This window comes from Hyperolius riggenbachi, chromosome 3 (genome assembly GCF_040937935.1).
Source record: "Hyperolius riggenbachi isolate aHypRig1 chromosome 3, aHypRig1.pri, whole genome shotgun sequence".
In the NCBI taxonomy this organism is placed as follows: Eukaryota; Metazoa; Chordata; class Amphibia; order Anura; family Hyperoliidae; genus Hyperolius; species Hyperolius riggenbachi.
This window is the reverse complement of record NC_090648.1, coordinates 2,910,074-2,928,146: the sequence shown is the minus strand read 5'-3', so window position 1 is coordinate 2,928,146 and position 18,073 is coordinate 2,910,074. Positions and strand designations below refer to the sequence as shown.

Below are 18,073 nucleotides of genomic sequence, written 5' to 3'. Positions count from 1 at the left end.
AGGGGGCAGGCTTTGTCCCACCCCAAAACTAGCTTTCATAAAACCAGGGTGCATACAGAGAGGGGCAATCCTCCCTTGTGTAACCACCTGATCAAGCCAGCCAGGGGACCATGTTCTGGACCTGAAACAAAGGACATTTCCATGTGCGAAGACTTCCAAAGATGACATTTTCATATGAATTGAAGTATTCGTTTATTTCTTCCCTTACTTTTATTTTTATACTGTGCTACTATTGTCTCTATAATTGTTGATTTTAATGATTTTCTGTATATATATTATTTATATTGCATTTATAATAAAGACTTCTAAAAGTCACTTATTTTTTGGCTACGTCTACTATTCAGCCACACAGAAAGAATCCTAGCGTTCCGAACGGTCGCTACTACTGTTGATAGCTAGATAACATAGAGTGGGCTCGATTCAGTAAACGGTGCTAACCCAGTTAGCACGCCTAAAGGCTTTGGGCGTGCTAAGGTGCTAAGTAGTTAGCACATACAAACTACTTAGCACCGTAGTTAGGACATGCAAACTACTACTTAGCACCGTGCTAACTAGGGTGCTAAGCCCCATGGTTAGATACCCCTGGTCTTGATAATTATGATCTTGTAAACGATAGAATATTTGGAAATTTAAATTCAATCTGAGCTCTATATATTATGTGACGATCATTATATTATTGTTAACAATACCTCTCATCTTCCACAGTGATAATTGATGCTGAAGCTACTGTTGGAAAAGTTAGGAGGCACACTGCTACGCTGCATATTCTGTTATATGTTCCTTTTCTTTGTTGAATAAACACTGATTTGTAAAAAAAAAAAAACCTAGGGTGCTAAGTAGTTTACATGTGCTAACTACAGTGCTAAGTAGTTTGCATGTGCTAACTACTTAGCACGTGCAAAGCATGTTAGCACATGCAAAGTGGCTTTTCACTGGCGTGCTAACACTTAGCACCCTTTTCTTAATCAAGCCCAGTGTGTTTTAACCGTTTTATCCACAGGTCTTCAAATCAGTTAAAGTAGGCCCTCCTCCCTTCTGCAGAGGTGGTGGCAGTTTTATACCCTGAAATAGTGTGTAATTTATGTTACTGTAACTCACAAGCTCCCCTCTAGCCTGTCTGCTGCTAAAGATTCAGCGGTTTCAGCTCATCGATTGCGTCCACGAGATTGGGTGATCTGCGTGCTGAAACCGATTGGAAGGTATTGTGCGGTCCGGCCACTAGGGGGCGTGTGAAAGATGGGTCTTCCAACAGGAGGAAAAACCCAAAACCCCACAACCAAGCTAACAAAGGAGTGGCTGAAGAAACGCATGGAGGTCCTGGAACTTCGAAAATCTCACTGACTTGGAGAGGATCTGCAGAGGGGACAAAACAGCTCCTGAGATGTGTACAAACCTGGTGGCCAACTACATGAAACACCTGACCTCTGATTGCCAACAAGGGCTTCTCCACCAAGTATGGGCACCACTTACCTGGATAAGACTTCTTGTGGAAAGCCAGCCAAGAATTCCTCCTGAGAAGACTCAAAGTGGAAGATGTGGACATTCTCACCTCTAGAAGAAAAGAGAAGACTTACAACCATGATATACTAGAGCGGTATATATTATCCCACCCCCACTACAAGTATTGCCCAACCACCCTAAACCTCCCAGGACCCCTCACACTCCGCCTACACCTCCCACAACCCCTACATCTCCCACCCACTACATCTTCCACCCATCACTCACACTCCACCTCCCACCCACCCCTCTCACTCCGCCTACAACTGCCACTGACCCCTCCCACTCCCCCTACATCTCCCACCCACCACTCACACTCCACCTACACCTCCTACTCCACCTACCCCTCCCACTCCACCTACACCTCCCACCCACCACTCACACTCCCCTTACACCTCCCATTTCACCTACACCTCCTACCAACCCCTTATACTCCACCTTCATTTCTCACTGACCCCTCCCACTCCTCCATAATACCTCCTTGCAAAGTGTTCTTCCACAGTGCCCCCCCCCCCCCCCCCCCCATATGACTGACCGGTGTACAGCAGCGAGGATGAGGCTCTGTAGTAATCTGTGACCGCTGAGGAACGCCGAGTCTGAGAAGACAGAAAGTGACACGGTTATATGTGAGAGTACAAAGAATCAGAGCTACTCAGCAATGACTATACAGCTGCTGAACAACAGACCAGTCCAAATGTCCACAGCAGCAATGGTAAAGCATATGCCTCGCCTAGCAACACCCCAACATCAGGTGTATCCAGCCCAAAGCATATGCCTCGTCTAGCAACACCCCAACATCAGCCGTATCCGGCCCAAAGCATATGCCTCGTCTAGCAACACCCCAACATCAGACGTATCTGTAACGATCGGTGGGCGCAGAGTGTATCTGATTACCGGTGATCTGCAGTATCGCCGGAAATACAGATATATACCAGATTATAAGTGATCTGCAGTCTCACCGATAATCCGATATACAAACTAACCTCTGTTCGCCTGAGTAGAGTGTAGTGTTTTGGTGTAACAGTAACACTAGGAGGCCTAGGCCTCAGTGCAGCAAGGAGAACTGCACGGATTCCTTCCGCAGACCTGAGCTCTCCAAGACGGGAGGAGTCAGACTGACAGTAGGAAGGAAAGTCCGAGAGTGACACTCAGGAAGAAGTGTCACTAACAGGACTGGGAACCGCCTCCAATCGTGAGGTCGGTTCTCGAGGTCAGACAAGCCATGTCGTACACACACGGACAGATAAAGTACAAATACAGTAGGCAAAGGCGGAGTCAAAGTACAGGCAGGGTTCGGCAACGGGGTATCAGATATATCGGGGTACAAAATCAGGAGGCAGAAACAGAGTCTAGGAACGAGCCGAGGTTCGGCAACAGAGAATCAGAAATATCGAGGTACAAGGTCAGAGTTCAGGAGGATAGTCGAGGCAGGCAAAAGTCATAACATATAATCACAATCAAACTAGTACTTTAGCTATCAAATATCTAGCTAAGTGTAGGATTACAGCTCCAGCTGGTCCCGGCACACTTCAGGATCTGACTACGGATCTGGGTGCTCCCACATATGTGATCGCACGCCAGACAAAGAGCAAGTGAACAACCAGCAGTATATATACTCTAGGACCTTTCCAGGACCTCCCTAATTGCTGGTCCAATGAGAGCAGTGGAATTTGTCAGCTGACCCAGCTGGTCAGCCGACACCCTTCTAACTGCTATTTAAACTCTGCCTCTCTGCTCGCGCGCGTGTAAGTCTGAATCTTGGTGGACTATCAGTCCCAGCCACACCAGTACTGTCATGCAATGTATCTAGTGCGGGAGCCGCCTCTGATGCGGATTCCGCCGCACTGCCTATGCGGCATGCGGCGTTTTTTCCGCGTTGTGACGCCATGCTGGACGCGGAAACAGCCGCCTCACCTCGAGAGATGGCGGCTTTTCCGCGTTTCCTTACAGTATCCAGCCCAAAGCATATGCCTCATCTAGCAACACCCCAACATCAGGTGTATCCAGCCCAAAGCATATGCCTCATCTAGCAAAACACCCCAACATCAGCCGTATCCAGCCCAAAGCATATGCCTCGTCTAGCAACACCCCAACATCAGGTGTATCCAGCCCAAAGCATATGCCTCGTCTAGCAACACCCCAACATCAGCCATATCCAGCCCAAAGCATATGCCTCGTCTAGCAACACCCCAACATCAGACATATCCAGCCCAAAGCATATGCCTCGCCTAGCAACACCCCAACATCAGACGTATCCAGCCCAAAGCATACGCCTCGCCCAGCAACACCCCAACATCAGCCATATCCAGCCCAAAGCATATGCCTCGTCTAGCAACACCCCAACATCAGCCGTATCCAGCCCAAAGCATATGCCTCGTCTAGCAACACCCCAACATCAGACGTATCTGTAACGATCGGTGGGCGCAGAGTGTATCTGATTACCGGTGATCTGCAGTATCGCCGGAAATACAGATATATACCAGATTATAAGTGATCTGCAGTCTCACCGATAATCCGATATACAAACTAACCTCTGTTCGCCTGAGTAGAGTGTAGTGTTTTGGTGTAACAGTAACACTAGGAGGCCTAGGCCTCAGTGCAGCAAGGAGAACTGCACGGATTCCTTCCGCAGACCTGAGCTCTCCAAGACGGGAGGAGTCAGACTGACAGTAGGAAGGAAAGTCCGAGAGTGACACTCAGGAAGAAGTGTCACTAACAGGACTGGGAACCGCCTCCAATCGTGAGGTCGGTTCTCGAGGTCAGACAAGCCAGGTCGTACACACACGGACAGATAAAGTACAAATACAGTAGGCAAAGGCGGAGTCAAAGTACAGGCAGGGTTCGGCAACGGGGTATCAGATATATCGGGGTACAAAATCAGGAGGCAGAAACAGAGTCTAGGAACGAGCCGAGGTTCGGCAACAGAGAATCAGAAATATCGAGGTACAAGGTCAGAGTTCAGGAGGATAGTCGAGGCAGGCAAAAGTCATAACATATAATCACAATCAAACTAGTACTTTAGCTATCAAATATCTAGCTAAGTGTAGGATTACAGCTCCAGCTGGTCCCGGCACACTTCAGGATCTGACTACGGATCTGGGTGCTCCCACATATGTGATCGCACGCCAGACAAAGAGCAAGTGAACAACCAGCAGTATATATACTCTAGGACCTTTCCAGGACCTCCCTAATTGCTGGTCCAATGAGAGCAGTGGAATTTGTCAGCTGACCCAGCTGGTCAGCCGACACCCTTCTAACTGCTATTTAAACTCTGCCTCTCTGCTCGCGCGCGTGTAAGTCTGAATCTTGGTGGACTATCAGTCCCAGCCACACCAGTACTGTCATGCAATGTATCTAGTGCGGGAGCCGCCTCTGATGCGGATTCCGCCGCACTGCCTATGCGGCATGCGGCGTTTTTTCCGCGTTGTGACGCCATGCTGGACGCGGAAACAGCCGCCTCACCTCGAGAGATGGCGGCTTTTCCGCGTTTCCTTACAGTATCCAGCCCAAAGCATATGCCTCATCTAGCAACACCCCAACATCAGGTGTATCCAGCCCAAAGCATATGCCTCATCTAGCAAAACACCCCAACATCAGCCGTATCCAGCCCAAAGCATATGCCTCGTCTAGCAACACCCCAACATCAGGTGTATCCAGCCCAAAGCATATGCCTCGTCTAGCAACACCCCAACATCAGCCATATCCAGCCCAAAGCATATGCCTCGTCTAGCAACACCCCAACATCAGACATATCCAGCCCAAAGCATATGCCTCGCCTAGCAACACCCCAACATCAGACGTATCCAGCCCAAAGCATACGCCTCGCCCAGCAACACCCCAACATCAGCCATATCCAGCCCAAAGCATATGCCTCGTCTAGCAACACCCCAACATCAGCCGTATCCAGCCCAAAGCATACGCCTCGCAACACCCCAACATCAGCCGTATCCAGCCCAAAGCATATGCCTCGCCTAGCAACACCCCAACATCAGCCGTATCCAGCCCAAAGCATATGCCTCGTCTAGCAACACCCCAACATCAGACGTATCCAGCCCAAAGCATATGCCTCGCCTAGCAACACCCCAACATCAGGTGTATCCAGCCCAAAGCATATGCCTCGTCTAGCAACACCCCAACATCAGCCGTATCCAGCCCAAAGCATACGCCTCGCAACACCCCAACATCAGCCGTATCCAGCCCAAAGCATATGCCTCATCTAGCAACACCCCAACATCAGCCGTATCCAGCCCAAAGCATATGCCTCGTCTAGCAACACCCCAACATCAGACGTATCCAGCCCAAAGCATATGCCTCGCCTAGCAACACCCCAACATCAGGTGTATCCAGCCCAAAGCATATGCCTCGTCTAGCAACACCCCAACATCAGCCGTATCCAGCCCAAAGCATACGCCTCGCAACACCCCAACATCAGCCGTATCCAGCCCAAAGCATATGCCTCGTCTAGCAACACCCCAACATCAGCCGTATCCAGCCCAAAGCATATGCCTCGTCTAGCAACACCCCAACATCAGACGTATCCGGCCCAAAGCATATGCCTCGCCTAGCAACACCCCAACATCAGACGTATCCAGCCCAAAGCATATGCCTCGTCTAGCAACACCCCAACATCAGATGTATCCAGCCCAAAGCATATGCCTCGTCTAGCAACACCCCAACATCAGCCATATCCAGCCCAAAGCATATGCCTCGCCTAGCAACACCCCAACATCAGACGTATCCAGCCCAAAGTATCTGCCTCGCCTAGCAACACCCCAACATCAGACGTATCCAGCCCAAAGCATATGCCTCATCTAGCAACACCCCAACAGCAGACGTATCCAGCCCAAAGCATATGCCTCGTCTAGCAACACCCCAACATCAGCTGTATCCAGCCAAAAGCATATGCCTCGTCTAGCAACACCCCAACATCAGCCATATCCAGCCCAAAGCATATGCCTCGTCTAGCAACACCCCAACATCAGACGTATCCAGCCCAAAGTATATGCCTCGTCTAGCAACACCCCAACATCAGCCATATCCAGCCCAAAGCATATGCCTCGTCTAGCAACACCCCAACATCAGACGTATCCAGCCCAAAGCATATGTCTCGTCTAGCAACACCCCAACATCAGCCATATCCAGCCCAAAGCATATGCCTCGTCTAGCAACACCCCAACATCAGCCGTATCCAGCCCAAAGCATATGCCTCGCCTCGCAACACCCCAACATCAGCCGTATCCAGCCCAAAGCATATGCCTCGTCTAGCAACACCCCAACATCAGCCGTATCCAGCCCAAAGCATATGCCTCGCAACACCCCAACATCAGACGTATCCAGCCCAAAGCATATGTCTCGTCTAGCAACACCCCAACATCAGCCATATCCAGCCCAAAGCATATGCCTCGTCTAGCAACACCCCAACATCAGCCGTATCAAGCCCAAAGCATATGCCTCGCCTAGCAACACCCCAACATCAGGTGTATCCAGCCCAAAGCATATGCCTCGTCTAGCAACACCCCAACATCAGCCGTATCCAGCCCAAAGCATATGCCTCGTCTAGCAACACCCCAACATCAGCTGTATCCAGCCAAAAGCATATGCCTCATCTAGCAACACCCCAACATCAGCCGTACCCAGCCCAAAGCATATGCCTCGCAACACCCCAACATCAGCCGTATCCAGCCCAAAGCATATGTCTCATCTAGCAACACCCCAACATCAGCCGTATCCAGCCCAAAGCATATGCCTCATCTAGCAACACCCCAACATCAGCCATATCCAGCCCAAAGCATATGCCTCGCCTAGCAACACCCCAACATCAGCCGTATCCAGCCCAAAGCATATGCCTCATCTAGCAACACCCCAACATCAGGTGTATCCAGCCCAAAGCATATGCCTCGCCTAGCAACACCCCAACATCAGCCGTATCCAGCCCAAAGCATATGCCTCATCTAGCAACACCCCAACATCAGCCGTATCCAGCCCAAAGCATATGCCTCGTCTAGCAACACCCCAACATCAGCTGTATCCAGCCAAAAGCATATGCCTCATCTAGCAACACCCCAACATCAGACGTATCCGGCCCAAAGCATATGCCTCGCAACACCCCAACATCAGACGTATCCAGCCCAAAGCATATGTCTCGTCTAGCAACACCCCAACAGCAGCCGTATCCAGCCCAAAGCATATGCCTCGTCTAGCAACACCCCAACATCAGACGTACCCAGCCCAAAGCATATGCCTCGTCTAGCAACACCCCAACATCAGACGTACCCAGCCCAAAGCATATGTCTCGTCTAGCAACACCCCAACATCAGGTGTATCCAGCCCAAAGCATATGCCTCGCCTAGCAACACCCCAACATCAGCCGTATCCAGCCCAAAGCATATGCCTCGTCTAGCAACACCCCAACATCAGCTGTATCCAGCCAAAAGCATATGCCTCATCTAGCAACACCCCAACATCAGCCGTATCCAGCCCAAAGCATATGCCTCGCCTAGCAACACCCCAACATCAGACGTATCCAGCCCAAAGCATATGCCTCGTCTAGCAACACCCCAACATCAGCTGTATCCAGCCCAAAGCATATGCCTCGCCTAGCAACACCCCAACATCAGCTGTATCCAGCCCAAAGCATATGCCTCGTCTAGCAACACCCCAACATCAGCCGTATCCAGCCCAAAGCATATGCCTCGCCTAGCAACACCCCAACATCAGCCATATCCAGCCCAAAGCATATGCCTCGCAACACCCCAACATCAGCCGTATCCAGCCCAAAGCATATGCCTCGTCTAGCAACACCCCAACATCAGCCGTATCCAGCCCAAAGCATATGCCTCGCCTAGCAACACCCCAACATCAGCCATATCTAGCCCAAAGCATATGCCTCGCAACACCCCAACATCAGACGTATCCAGCCCAAAGTATATGCCTCGCCTAGCAACACCCCAACATCAGCCATATCCAGCCCAAAGCATATGCCTCGCAACACCCCAACATCAGACGTATCCAGCCCAAAGCATATGCCTCGTCTAGCAACACCCCAACATCAGCCATATCCAGCCCAAAGCATATGCCTCGTCTAGCAACACCCCAACATCAGCCGTATCAAGCCCAAAGCATATGCCTCGCCTAGCAACACCCCAACATCAGCCGTATCCAGCCCAAAGCATATGCCTCGCCTCGCAACACCCCAACATCAGCCGTATCCAGCCCAAAGCATATGCCTCGCAACACCCCAACATCAGACGTATCCAGCCCAAAGCATATGTCTCGTCTAGCAACACCCCAACATCAGCCATATCCAGCCCAAAGCATATGCCTCGTCTAGCAACACCCCAACATCAGCCGTATCAAGCCCAAAGCATATGCCTCGTCTAGCAACACCCCAACATCAGGTGTATCCAGCCCAAAGCATATGCCTCGTCTAGCAACACCCCAACATCAGCCGTATCCAGCCCAAAGCATATGCCTCGCAACACCCCAACATCAGCCGTATCCAGCCCAAAGCATATGCCTCGTCTAGCAACACCCCAACATCAGCCGTATCCAGCCCAAAGCATATGCCTCGCAACACCCCAACATCAGACGTATCCAGCCCAAAGCATATGCCTCGCCTAGCAACACCCCAACATCAGCCGTATCCAGCCCAAAGCATATGCCTCGTCTAGCAACACCCCAACATCAGCCGTATCCAGCCCAAAGCATATGCCTCGTCTAGCAACACCCCAACATCAGCCGTACCCAGCCCAAAGCATATGCCTCGCAACACCCCAACATCAGCCGTATCCAGCCCAAAGCATATGTCTCATCTAGCAACACCCCAATATCGGCCGTATCCAGCCCAAAGCATATGCCTCGCCTAGCAACACCCCAACATCAGCCGTATCCAGCCCAAAGCATATGCCTCATCTAGCAACACCCCAACATCAGGTGTATCCAGCCCAAAGCATATGCCTCGCCTAGCAACACCCCAACATCAGCCGTATCCAGCCCAAAGCATATGCCTCATCTAGCAACACCCCAACATTAGCCGTATCCAGCCCAAAGCATATGCCTCGTCTAGCAACACCCCAACATCAGCTGTATCCAGCCAAAAGCATATGCCTCATCTAGCAACACCCCAACATCAGACGTATCCGGCCCAAAGCATATGCCTCGCAACACCCCAACATCAGACGTATCCAGCCCAAAGCATATGTCTCGTCTAGCAACACCCCAACAGCAGCCGTATCCAGCCCAAAGCATATGCCTCGTCTAGCAACACCCCAACATCAACCATATCCAGCCCAAAGCATATGCCTCGCCTAGCAACACCCCAACATCAGCCGTATCCAGCCCAAAGCATATGCCTCGTCTAGCAACACCCCAACATCAGCCGTATCCAGCCCAAAGTATCTGCCTCGCCTAGCAACACCCCAACATCAGCCGTATCCAGCCCAAAGCATATGCCTCGTCTAGCAACACCCCAACATCAGCCATATCCAGCCCAAAGCATATGCCTCGTCTAGCAACACCCCAACATCAGCCGTATCCAGCCCAAAGCATATGTCTCGTCTAGCAACACCCCAACATCAGACGTATCCAGCCCAAAGCATATGCCTCGTCTAGCAACACCCCAACATCAGCCGTATCCAGCCCAAAGCATATGCCTCATCTAGCAACACCCCAACATCAGCCGTATCCAGCCCAAAGCATATGCCTCGTCTAGCAACACCCCAACATCAGCCATATCCAGCCCAAAGCATATGCCTCGTCTAGCAACACCCCAACATCAGCCGTATCCAGCCCAAAGCATATGTCTCGTCTAGCAACACCCCAACATCAGACGTATCCAGCCCAAAGCATATGCCTCGTCTAGCAACACCCCAACATCAGACGTATCCAGCCCAAAGCATATGCCTCGTCTAGCAACACCCCAACATCAGCCATATCCAGCCCAAAGCATATGCCTCGTCTAGCAACACCCCAACATCAGCCGTATCCAGCCCAAAGCATATGTCTCGTCTAGCAACACCCCAACATCAGGTGTATCCAGCCCAAAGCATATGCCTCGTCTAGCAACACCCCAACATCAGCCGTATCCAGCCCAAATCATATGCCTCGCAACACCCCAACATCAGCCATATCCAGCCCAAAGCATATGCCTCGTCTAGCAACACCCCAACATCAGACGTATCCAGCCCAAAGCATATGCCTCGTCTAGCAACACCCCAACATCAGACGTATCCAGCCCAAAGCATATGCCTCGTCTAGCAACACCCCAACATCAGACGTATCCGGCCCAAAGCATATGCCTCGTCTAGCAACACCCCAACATCAGCCATATCCAGCCCAAAGCATATGCCTCGCCTAGCAACACCCCAACATCAGCCGTATCCAGCCCAAAGCATCTGCATGAAATTATCAAGCCATCAAAATCTAGACTGTGGATCAAATGAGAGGGACGGACCCTTATCACACAGTTGGCCTTTACAAGAGGAAGATTACCTTACAGTCAGCTTCGAATCCATATCTCCCCATAATTTCACAGTCTTAAGCATTTTAGGATATGATCCGACTTTGCTAGCAGCACAGTTTTTTCATATCCATATTTGTTATGTATGGATTCGTATTGCTCTACTGAACGTAAGTATGCAATCCATTTCTTAATGTGGACACAGAGGCTGGCTAAGCAGGAATCCTGACAGAATCTCTCCTCCTGCAAGAAGGCCAGACTCTGTGCGTCACCAACCCAACCATCACAATGAGCATCTCAAGAGAGCTGACACAACAGATCTCGGGGTCCACTGTCCTTTGTCTATCATCTGTGGTGGAATGCCATCAATGGGCAGGCCAGCAGGACACCGGCAACAGGTCATCACTTTGGATTATTTACTTCTTTTATCCAACCAATCTGTTCGGCTGCCAGATATAGTTATTTGCCAGCTCCAATGTAAACTTTTTGTGTAATGTTTTATAATAAAATTAACAGCTGAATGGTTCCAGTTTTCCCCTTGTTTTCTTGAGAGAAACATTGTTGAGTTTTGCCCTTGTTGTCGGATTATTCTCATCTATGTCCTCAAGAGTTAGCATCGTCTTACTTTTGAATGGTTTATTTTGCTAGTTGGTTGCAATGAACCGTTTTCTTCCTTTTAGGAATAGTTAGCTATCTCTCTACCTCGTCGATCTGGAGAGCGGAGGGAACATATTAGCTAGATTTCCATCGTGAAAATCGATAACTTTATTTTATCGATTGTACATACAATTGAGATTGTTTCATGTATGGGCACACCATCCAACCTTAAGCATGTACTGTCCTCACAGTGGATTTGCCTCCACAAGTCTCTAGTGGATGAGACCTGTATGGCAGCTGGTATGATGGAATCGGCTAGTGTTTCTCACACTGAGCCCAAAGCAATGGGATATCTCCTACAGAGACTGACAGAAATCACGGCCTGCTCCCATTACATGGTCAGACAAGGAAGACACATTACACACGCCTGTGAATGATAAATGTGTGACTCTTCTGACAACTGATGTGATAATGACAAGTTTCACCCCAAGGAAATAGCTGAGGAATGCTGCACACCGGGAATTCCCACAGTCATCGCTGAGTCATGTTGTCAGGCTAGCACCCTTCCCCATGCATGATGTAATGATGGAGATACTTCCCTCAGTGCTGGGGCTTATGGGAGATCTGCTCTCCTGAGGGGGTCATGTTGTCAGGCTAGCACCCCTCCCCCTGCATGATGTAATGATGAGGAGATACTTCCCTCAGTGCTGGGGCTTATGGGAGATCTGATCTCCTGAGGGATCATGTTGTCAGGCTAGCACCCCTCCCTCTGCATGATGTAATGATGGAGATACTTCCCTCAGTGCTGGGGCTTATGGGAGATCTGATCTCCTGAGGGGGTCATGTTGTCAGGCTAGCACCCTTCCCCATGCATGATGTAATGATGGAGATACTTCCCTCAGTGCTGGGGCTTATGGGGGATCTGATCTCCTGAGGGGTCATGTTGTCAGGCTAGCACCCCTCCCCCTGCATGATGTAATGATGGAGATACTTCCCTCAGTGCTGGGGCTTATGGGGGATCTGATCTCCTGAGGGGGTCATGTTGTCAGGCTAGCACCCCTCCCCCTGCATGATGTAATGATGAGGAGATACTTCCCTCAGTGCTGGGACTTATGGGAGATCTGATCTCCTGAGGGGGTCATGTTGTCAGGCTAGCACCCCTCCCCCTGCATGATGTAATGATGGAGATACTTCCCTCAGTGCTGGGGCTTATGGGGGATCTGATCTCCTGAGGGGTCATGTTGTCAGGCTAGCACCCCTCCCCATGCATGATGTAATGATGAGGAGATACTTCCCTCAGTGCTGGGACTTATGGGAGATCTGATCTCCTGAGGGGGTCATGTTGTCAGGCTAGCACCCCTCCCCCTGCATGATGTAATGATGGAGATACTTCCCTCAGTGCTGGGGCTTATGGGGGATCTGATCTCCTGAGGGGTCATGTTGTCAGGCTAGCACCCCTCCCCATGCATGATGTAATGATGGAGATACTTCCCTCAGTGCTGGGGCTTATGGGGGATCTGATCTCCTGAGGGGGTCATGTTGTCAGGCTAGCACCCCTCCCCCTGCATGATGTAATGATGGAGATACTTCCCTCAGTGCTGGGACTTATGGGAGATCTGCTCTCCTGAGGGGTCATGTTGTCAGGCTAGCACCCCTCCCCCTGCATGATGTAATGATGAGGAGATACTATCCTCAGTGCTGGGGCTTATGGGGGATCTGCTCTCCTGAGGGGTCATGTTGTCAGGCTAGCACCCCTCCCCATGCATGATGTAATGATGGAGATACTTCCCTCAGTGCTGGGGCTTATGGGGGATCTGATCTCCTGAGGGGGTCATGTTGTCAGGCTAGCACCCCTCCCCATGCATGATGTAATGATGAGGAGATACTTCCCTCAGTGCTGGGGCTTATGGGAGATCTGATCTCCTGAGGGGTCATGTTGTCAGGCTAGCACCCCTCCCCATGCATGATGTAATGATGAGGAGATACGTCCCTCAGTGCTGGGGCTTATGGGGGATCTGATCTCCTGAGGGGTCATGTTGTCAGGCTAGCACCCCTCCCCATGCATGATGTAATGATGAGGAGATACTTCCCTCAGTTCTGGGGCTTATGGGGGATCTGCTCTCCTGAGGGGTCATGTTGTCAGGCTAGCACCCCTCCCCATGCATGATGTAATGATGGAGATACTTCCCTCAGTGCTGGGGCTTATGGGGGATCTGATCTCCTGAGGGGGTCATGTTGTCAGGCTAGCACCCCTCCCCATGCATGATGTAATGATGAGGAGATACTTCCCTCAGTTCTGGGGCTTATGGGGGATCTGATCTCCTGAGGGGTCATGTTGTCAGGCTAGCACCCCTCCCCCTGCATGATGTAATGATGGAGATACTTCCCTCAGTGGTGGGGCTTATGGGGGATCTGCTCTCCTGAGGGGTCATGTTGTCAGGCTAGCACCCCTCCCCCTGCATGATGTAATGATGGAGATACTTCCCTCAGTGCTGGGACTTATGGGGGATCTGATCTCCTGAGGGCTCATGTTGTCAGGCTAGCACCCCTCCCCCTGCATGATGTAATGATGGAGACACTTCCCCCAGTTCTGGGGCTTATGGGGGATCTGATCTCCTGAGGGGGTCATGTTGTCAGGCTAGCACCCCTCCCCATGCATGATGTAATGATGGAGATACTTCCCTCAGTGGTGGGGCTTATGGGGGATCTGATCTCCTGAGGGGTCATGTTGTCAGGCTAGCACCCCTCCTCCTGCATGATGTATTGATGAGGAGATACTTCCCTCAGTGCTGGGGCTTATGGGGGATCTGATCTCCTGAGGGGGTCATGTTGTCAGGCTAGCACCCCTCCCCCTGCATGATATAATGATGGAGATACTTCCCTCAGTTCTGGGGCTTATGGGAGATCTGATCTCCTGAGGGGGTCATGTTGTCAGGCTAGCACCCCTCCCCATGCATGATGTAATGATGGAGATACTTCCCTCAGTTCTGGGGCTTATGGGAGATCTGATCTCCTGAGGGGGTCATGTTGTCAGGCTAGCACCCCTCCTCCTGCATGATGTAATGATGGAGATACTTCCCTCAGTTCTGGGGCTTATGGGGAATCTGATCTCCTGAGGGGTCATGTTGTCAGGCTAGCACCCCTCCCCCTGCATGATGTAATGATGGAGATACTTCCCCCAGTTCTGGGGCTTATGGGGGATCTGATCTCCTGAGGGGGTCATGTTGTCAGGCTAGCACCCCTCCCCCTGCATGATGTAATGATGAGGAGATACTTCCCTCAGTTCTGGGACTTATGGGGGATCTGCTCTCCTGAGGGGTCATGTTGTCAGGCTAGCACCCCTCCCCCTGCATGATGTAATGATGGAGATACTTCCCTCAGTGCTGGGACTTATGGGGGATCTGATCTCCTGAGGGGGTCATGTTGTCAGGCTAGCACCCCTCCCCCTGCATGATGTAATGATGGAGATACTTCCCTCAGTGCTGGGACTTATGGGGGATCTGATCTCCTGAGGGGTCATGTTGTCAGGCTAGCACCCCTCCCCCTGCATGATGTAATGATGGAGATACTTCCCTCAGTGCTGGGACTTATGGGGGATCTGATCTCCTGAGGGCTCATGTTGTCAGGCTAGCACCCCTCCCCCTGCATGATGTAATGATGGAGACACTTCCCCCAGTTCTGGGGCTTATGGGGGATCTGATCTCCTGAGGGGGTCATGTTGTCAGGCTAGCACCCCTCCCCCTGCATGATGTAATGATGGAGATACTTCCCTCAGTTCTGGGGCTTATGGGGGATCTGATCTCCTGAGGGGTCATGTTGTCAGGCTAGCACCCCTCCCCATGCATGATGTAATGATGGAGATACTTCCCTCAGTGCTGGGGCTTATGGGGGATCTGATCTCCTGAGGGGTCATGTTGTCAGGCTAGCACCCCTCCCCATGCATGATGTAATGATGATGGAGATACTTCCCTCAGTGCTGGGGCTTATGGGGGATCTGATCTCCTGAGGGGGTCATGTCAGGCTAGCACCCCTCCCCCTGCATGATGTAATGATGGAGATACTTCCCTCAGTGCCGGGACTTATGGGGGATCTGATCTCCTGAGGGGGTCATGTTGTCAGGCTAGCACCCCTCCCCCTGCATGATGTAATGATGGAGATACTTCCCTCAGTGCTGGGACTTATGGGGGATCTGATCTCCTGAGGGGGTCATGTTGTCAGGCTAGCACCCCTCCCCATGCATGATGTAATGATGGAGATACTTCCCTCAGTGCTGGGGCTTATGGGGGATCTGATCTCCTGAGGGGGTCATGTTGTCAGGCTAGCACCCCTCCCCCTGCATGATGTAATGATGGAGATACTTCCCTCAGTGCTGGGGCTTATGGGGGATCTGATCTCCTGAGGGGTCATGTTGTCAGGCTAGCACCCCTCCCCATGCATGATGTAATGATGAGGAGATACGTCCCTCAGTGCTGGGGCTTATGGGGGATCTGATCTCCTGAGGGGTCATGTTGTCAGGCTAGCACCCCTCCCCATGCATGATGTAATGATGAGGAGATACTTCCCTCAGTTCTGGGGCTTATGGGGGATCTGCTCTCCTGAGGGGTCATGTTGTCAGGCTAGCACCCCTCCCCATGCATGATGTAATGATGGAGATACTTCCCTCAGTGCTGGGGCTTATGGGGGATCTGATCTCCTGAGGGGGTCATGTTGTCAGGCTAGCACCCCTCCCCATGCATGATGTAATGATGAGGAGATACTTCCCTCAGTTCTGGGACTTATGGGGGATCTGCTCTCCTGAGGGGTCATGTTGTCAGGCTAGCACCCCTCCCCCTGCATGATGTAATGATGGAGATACTTCCCTCAGTGCTGGGACTTATGGGGGATCTGATCTCCTGAGGGGGTCATGTTGTCAGGCTAGCACCCCTCCCCCTGCATGATGTAATGATGGAGATACTTCCCTCAGTGCTGGGACTTATGGGGGATCTGATCTCCTGAGGGGTCATGTTGTCAGGCTAGCACCCCTCCCCCTGCATGATGTAATGATGGAGATACTTCCCTCAGTGCTGGGACTTATGGGGGATCTGATCTCCTGAGGGCTCATGTTGTCAGGCTAGCACCCCTCCCCCTGCATGATGTAATGATGGAGACACTTCCCCCAGTTCTGGGGCTTATGGGGGATCTGATCTCCTGAGGGGGTCATGTTGTCAGGCTAGCACCCCTCCCCCTGCATGATGTAATGATGGAGATACTTCCCTCAGTTCTGGGGCTTATGGGGGATCTGATCTCCTGAGGGGTCATGTTGTCAGGCTAGCACCCCTCCCCATGCATGATGTAATGATGGAGATACTTCCCTCAGTGCTGGGGCTTATGGGGGATCTGATCTCCTGAGGGGTCATGTTGTCAGGCTAGCACCCCTCCCCATGCATGATGTAATGATGGAGATACTTCCCTCAGTGTTGGGGCTTATGGGGGATCTGATCTCCTGAGGGGTCATGTTGTCAGGCTAGCACCCCTCCCCCTGCATGATGTAATGATGGAGATACTTCCCTCAGTGCCGGGACTTATGGGGGATCTGATCTCCTGAGGGGGTCATGTTGTCAGGCTAGCACCCCTCCCCCTGCATGATGTAATGATGGAGATACTTCCCTCAGTGCTGGGGCTTATGGGGGATCTGATCTCCTGAGGGGCCATGTTGTCAGGCTAGCACCCCTCCCCCTGCATGATGTAATGATGGAGATACTTCCCTCAGTGCTGGGGCTTATGGGGGATCTGATCTCCTGAGGGGTCATGTTGTCAGGCTAGCACCCCTCCCCCTGCATGATGTAATGATGGAGATACTTCCCTCAGTGCTGGGGCTTATGGGAGATCTGATCTCCTGAGGGGTCATGTTGTCAGGCTAGCACCCCTCCCCCTGCATGATGTAATGATGGAGATACTTCCCTCAGTGCTGGGGCTTATGGGGGATCTGATCTCCTGAGGGGGTCATGTTGTCAGGCTAGCACCCCTCCCCCTGCATGATGTAATGATGAGGAGATACTTCCCTCAGTGCTGGGGCTTATGGGGGATCTGCTCTCCTGAGGGGGTCATGTTGTCAGGCTAGCACCCCTCCCCCTGCATGATGTAATGATGGAGATACTTCCCTCAGTGCTGGGGCTTATGGGGGATCTGATCTCCTGAGGGGGTCATGTTGTCAGGCTAGCACCCCTCCCCCTGCATGATGTAATGATGGAGATACTTCCCTCAGTGCTGGGGCTTATGGGGGATCTGATCTCCTGAGGGGGTCATGTTGTCAGGCTAGCACCCCTCCCTCTGCATGATGTAATGATGAGGAGATACTTCCCTCAGTGCTGGGGCTTATGGGGGGATCTGATCTCCTGAGGGGGTCATGTTGTCAGGCTAGCACCCCTCCCCCTGCATGATGTAATGATGGAGATACTTCCCTCAGTGCTGGGACTTATGGGAGATCTGATCTCCTGAGGGGGTCATGTTGTCAGGCTAGCACCCCTCCCCCTGCATGATGTA

General features: G+C 51.6%; 1 protein-coding gene across 1 annotated transcript in view; it reads right to left on the bottom strand.

Moving 5' to 3' along the window:
• Positions 1–18,073, bottom strand: part of ELP5 (elongator acetyltransferase complex subunit 5) — a 116,171-nt gene that overhangs the window by 85,745 nt on the left and 12,353 nt on the right. Inside the window, exons 2-3 of the mRNA XM_068273807.1 lie at positions 2,033–2,093; positions 1,471–1,551 (exon numbers count right to left, since the gene is read on the bottom strand). Coding sequence (XP_068129908.1) covers positions 1,471–1,551; positions 2,033–2,093 — 142 coding nt within the window. The remainder of the gene's footprint in view (positions 1–1,470; positions 1,552–2,032; positions 2,094–18,073) is intronic.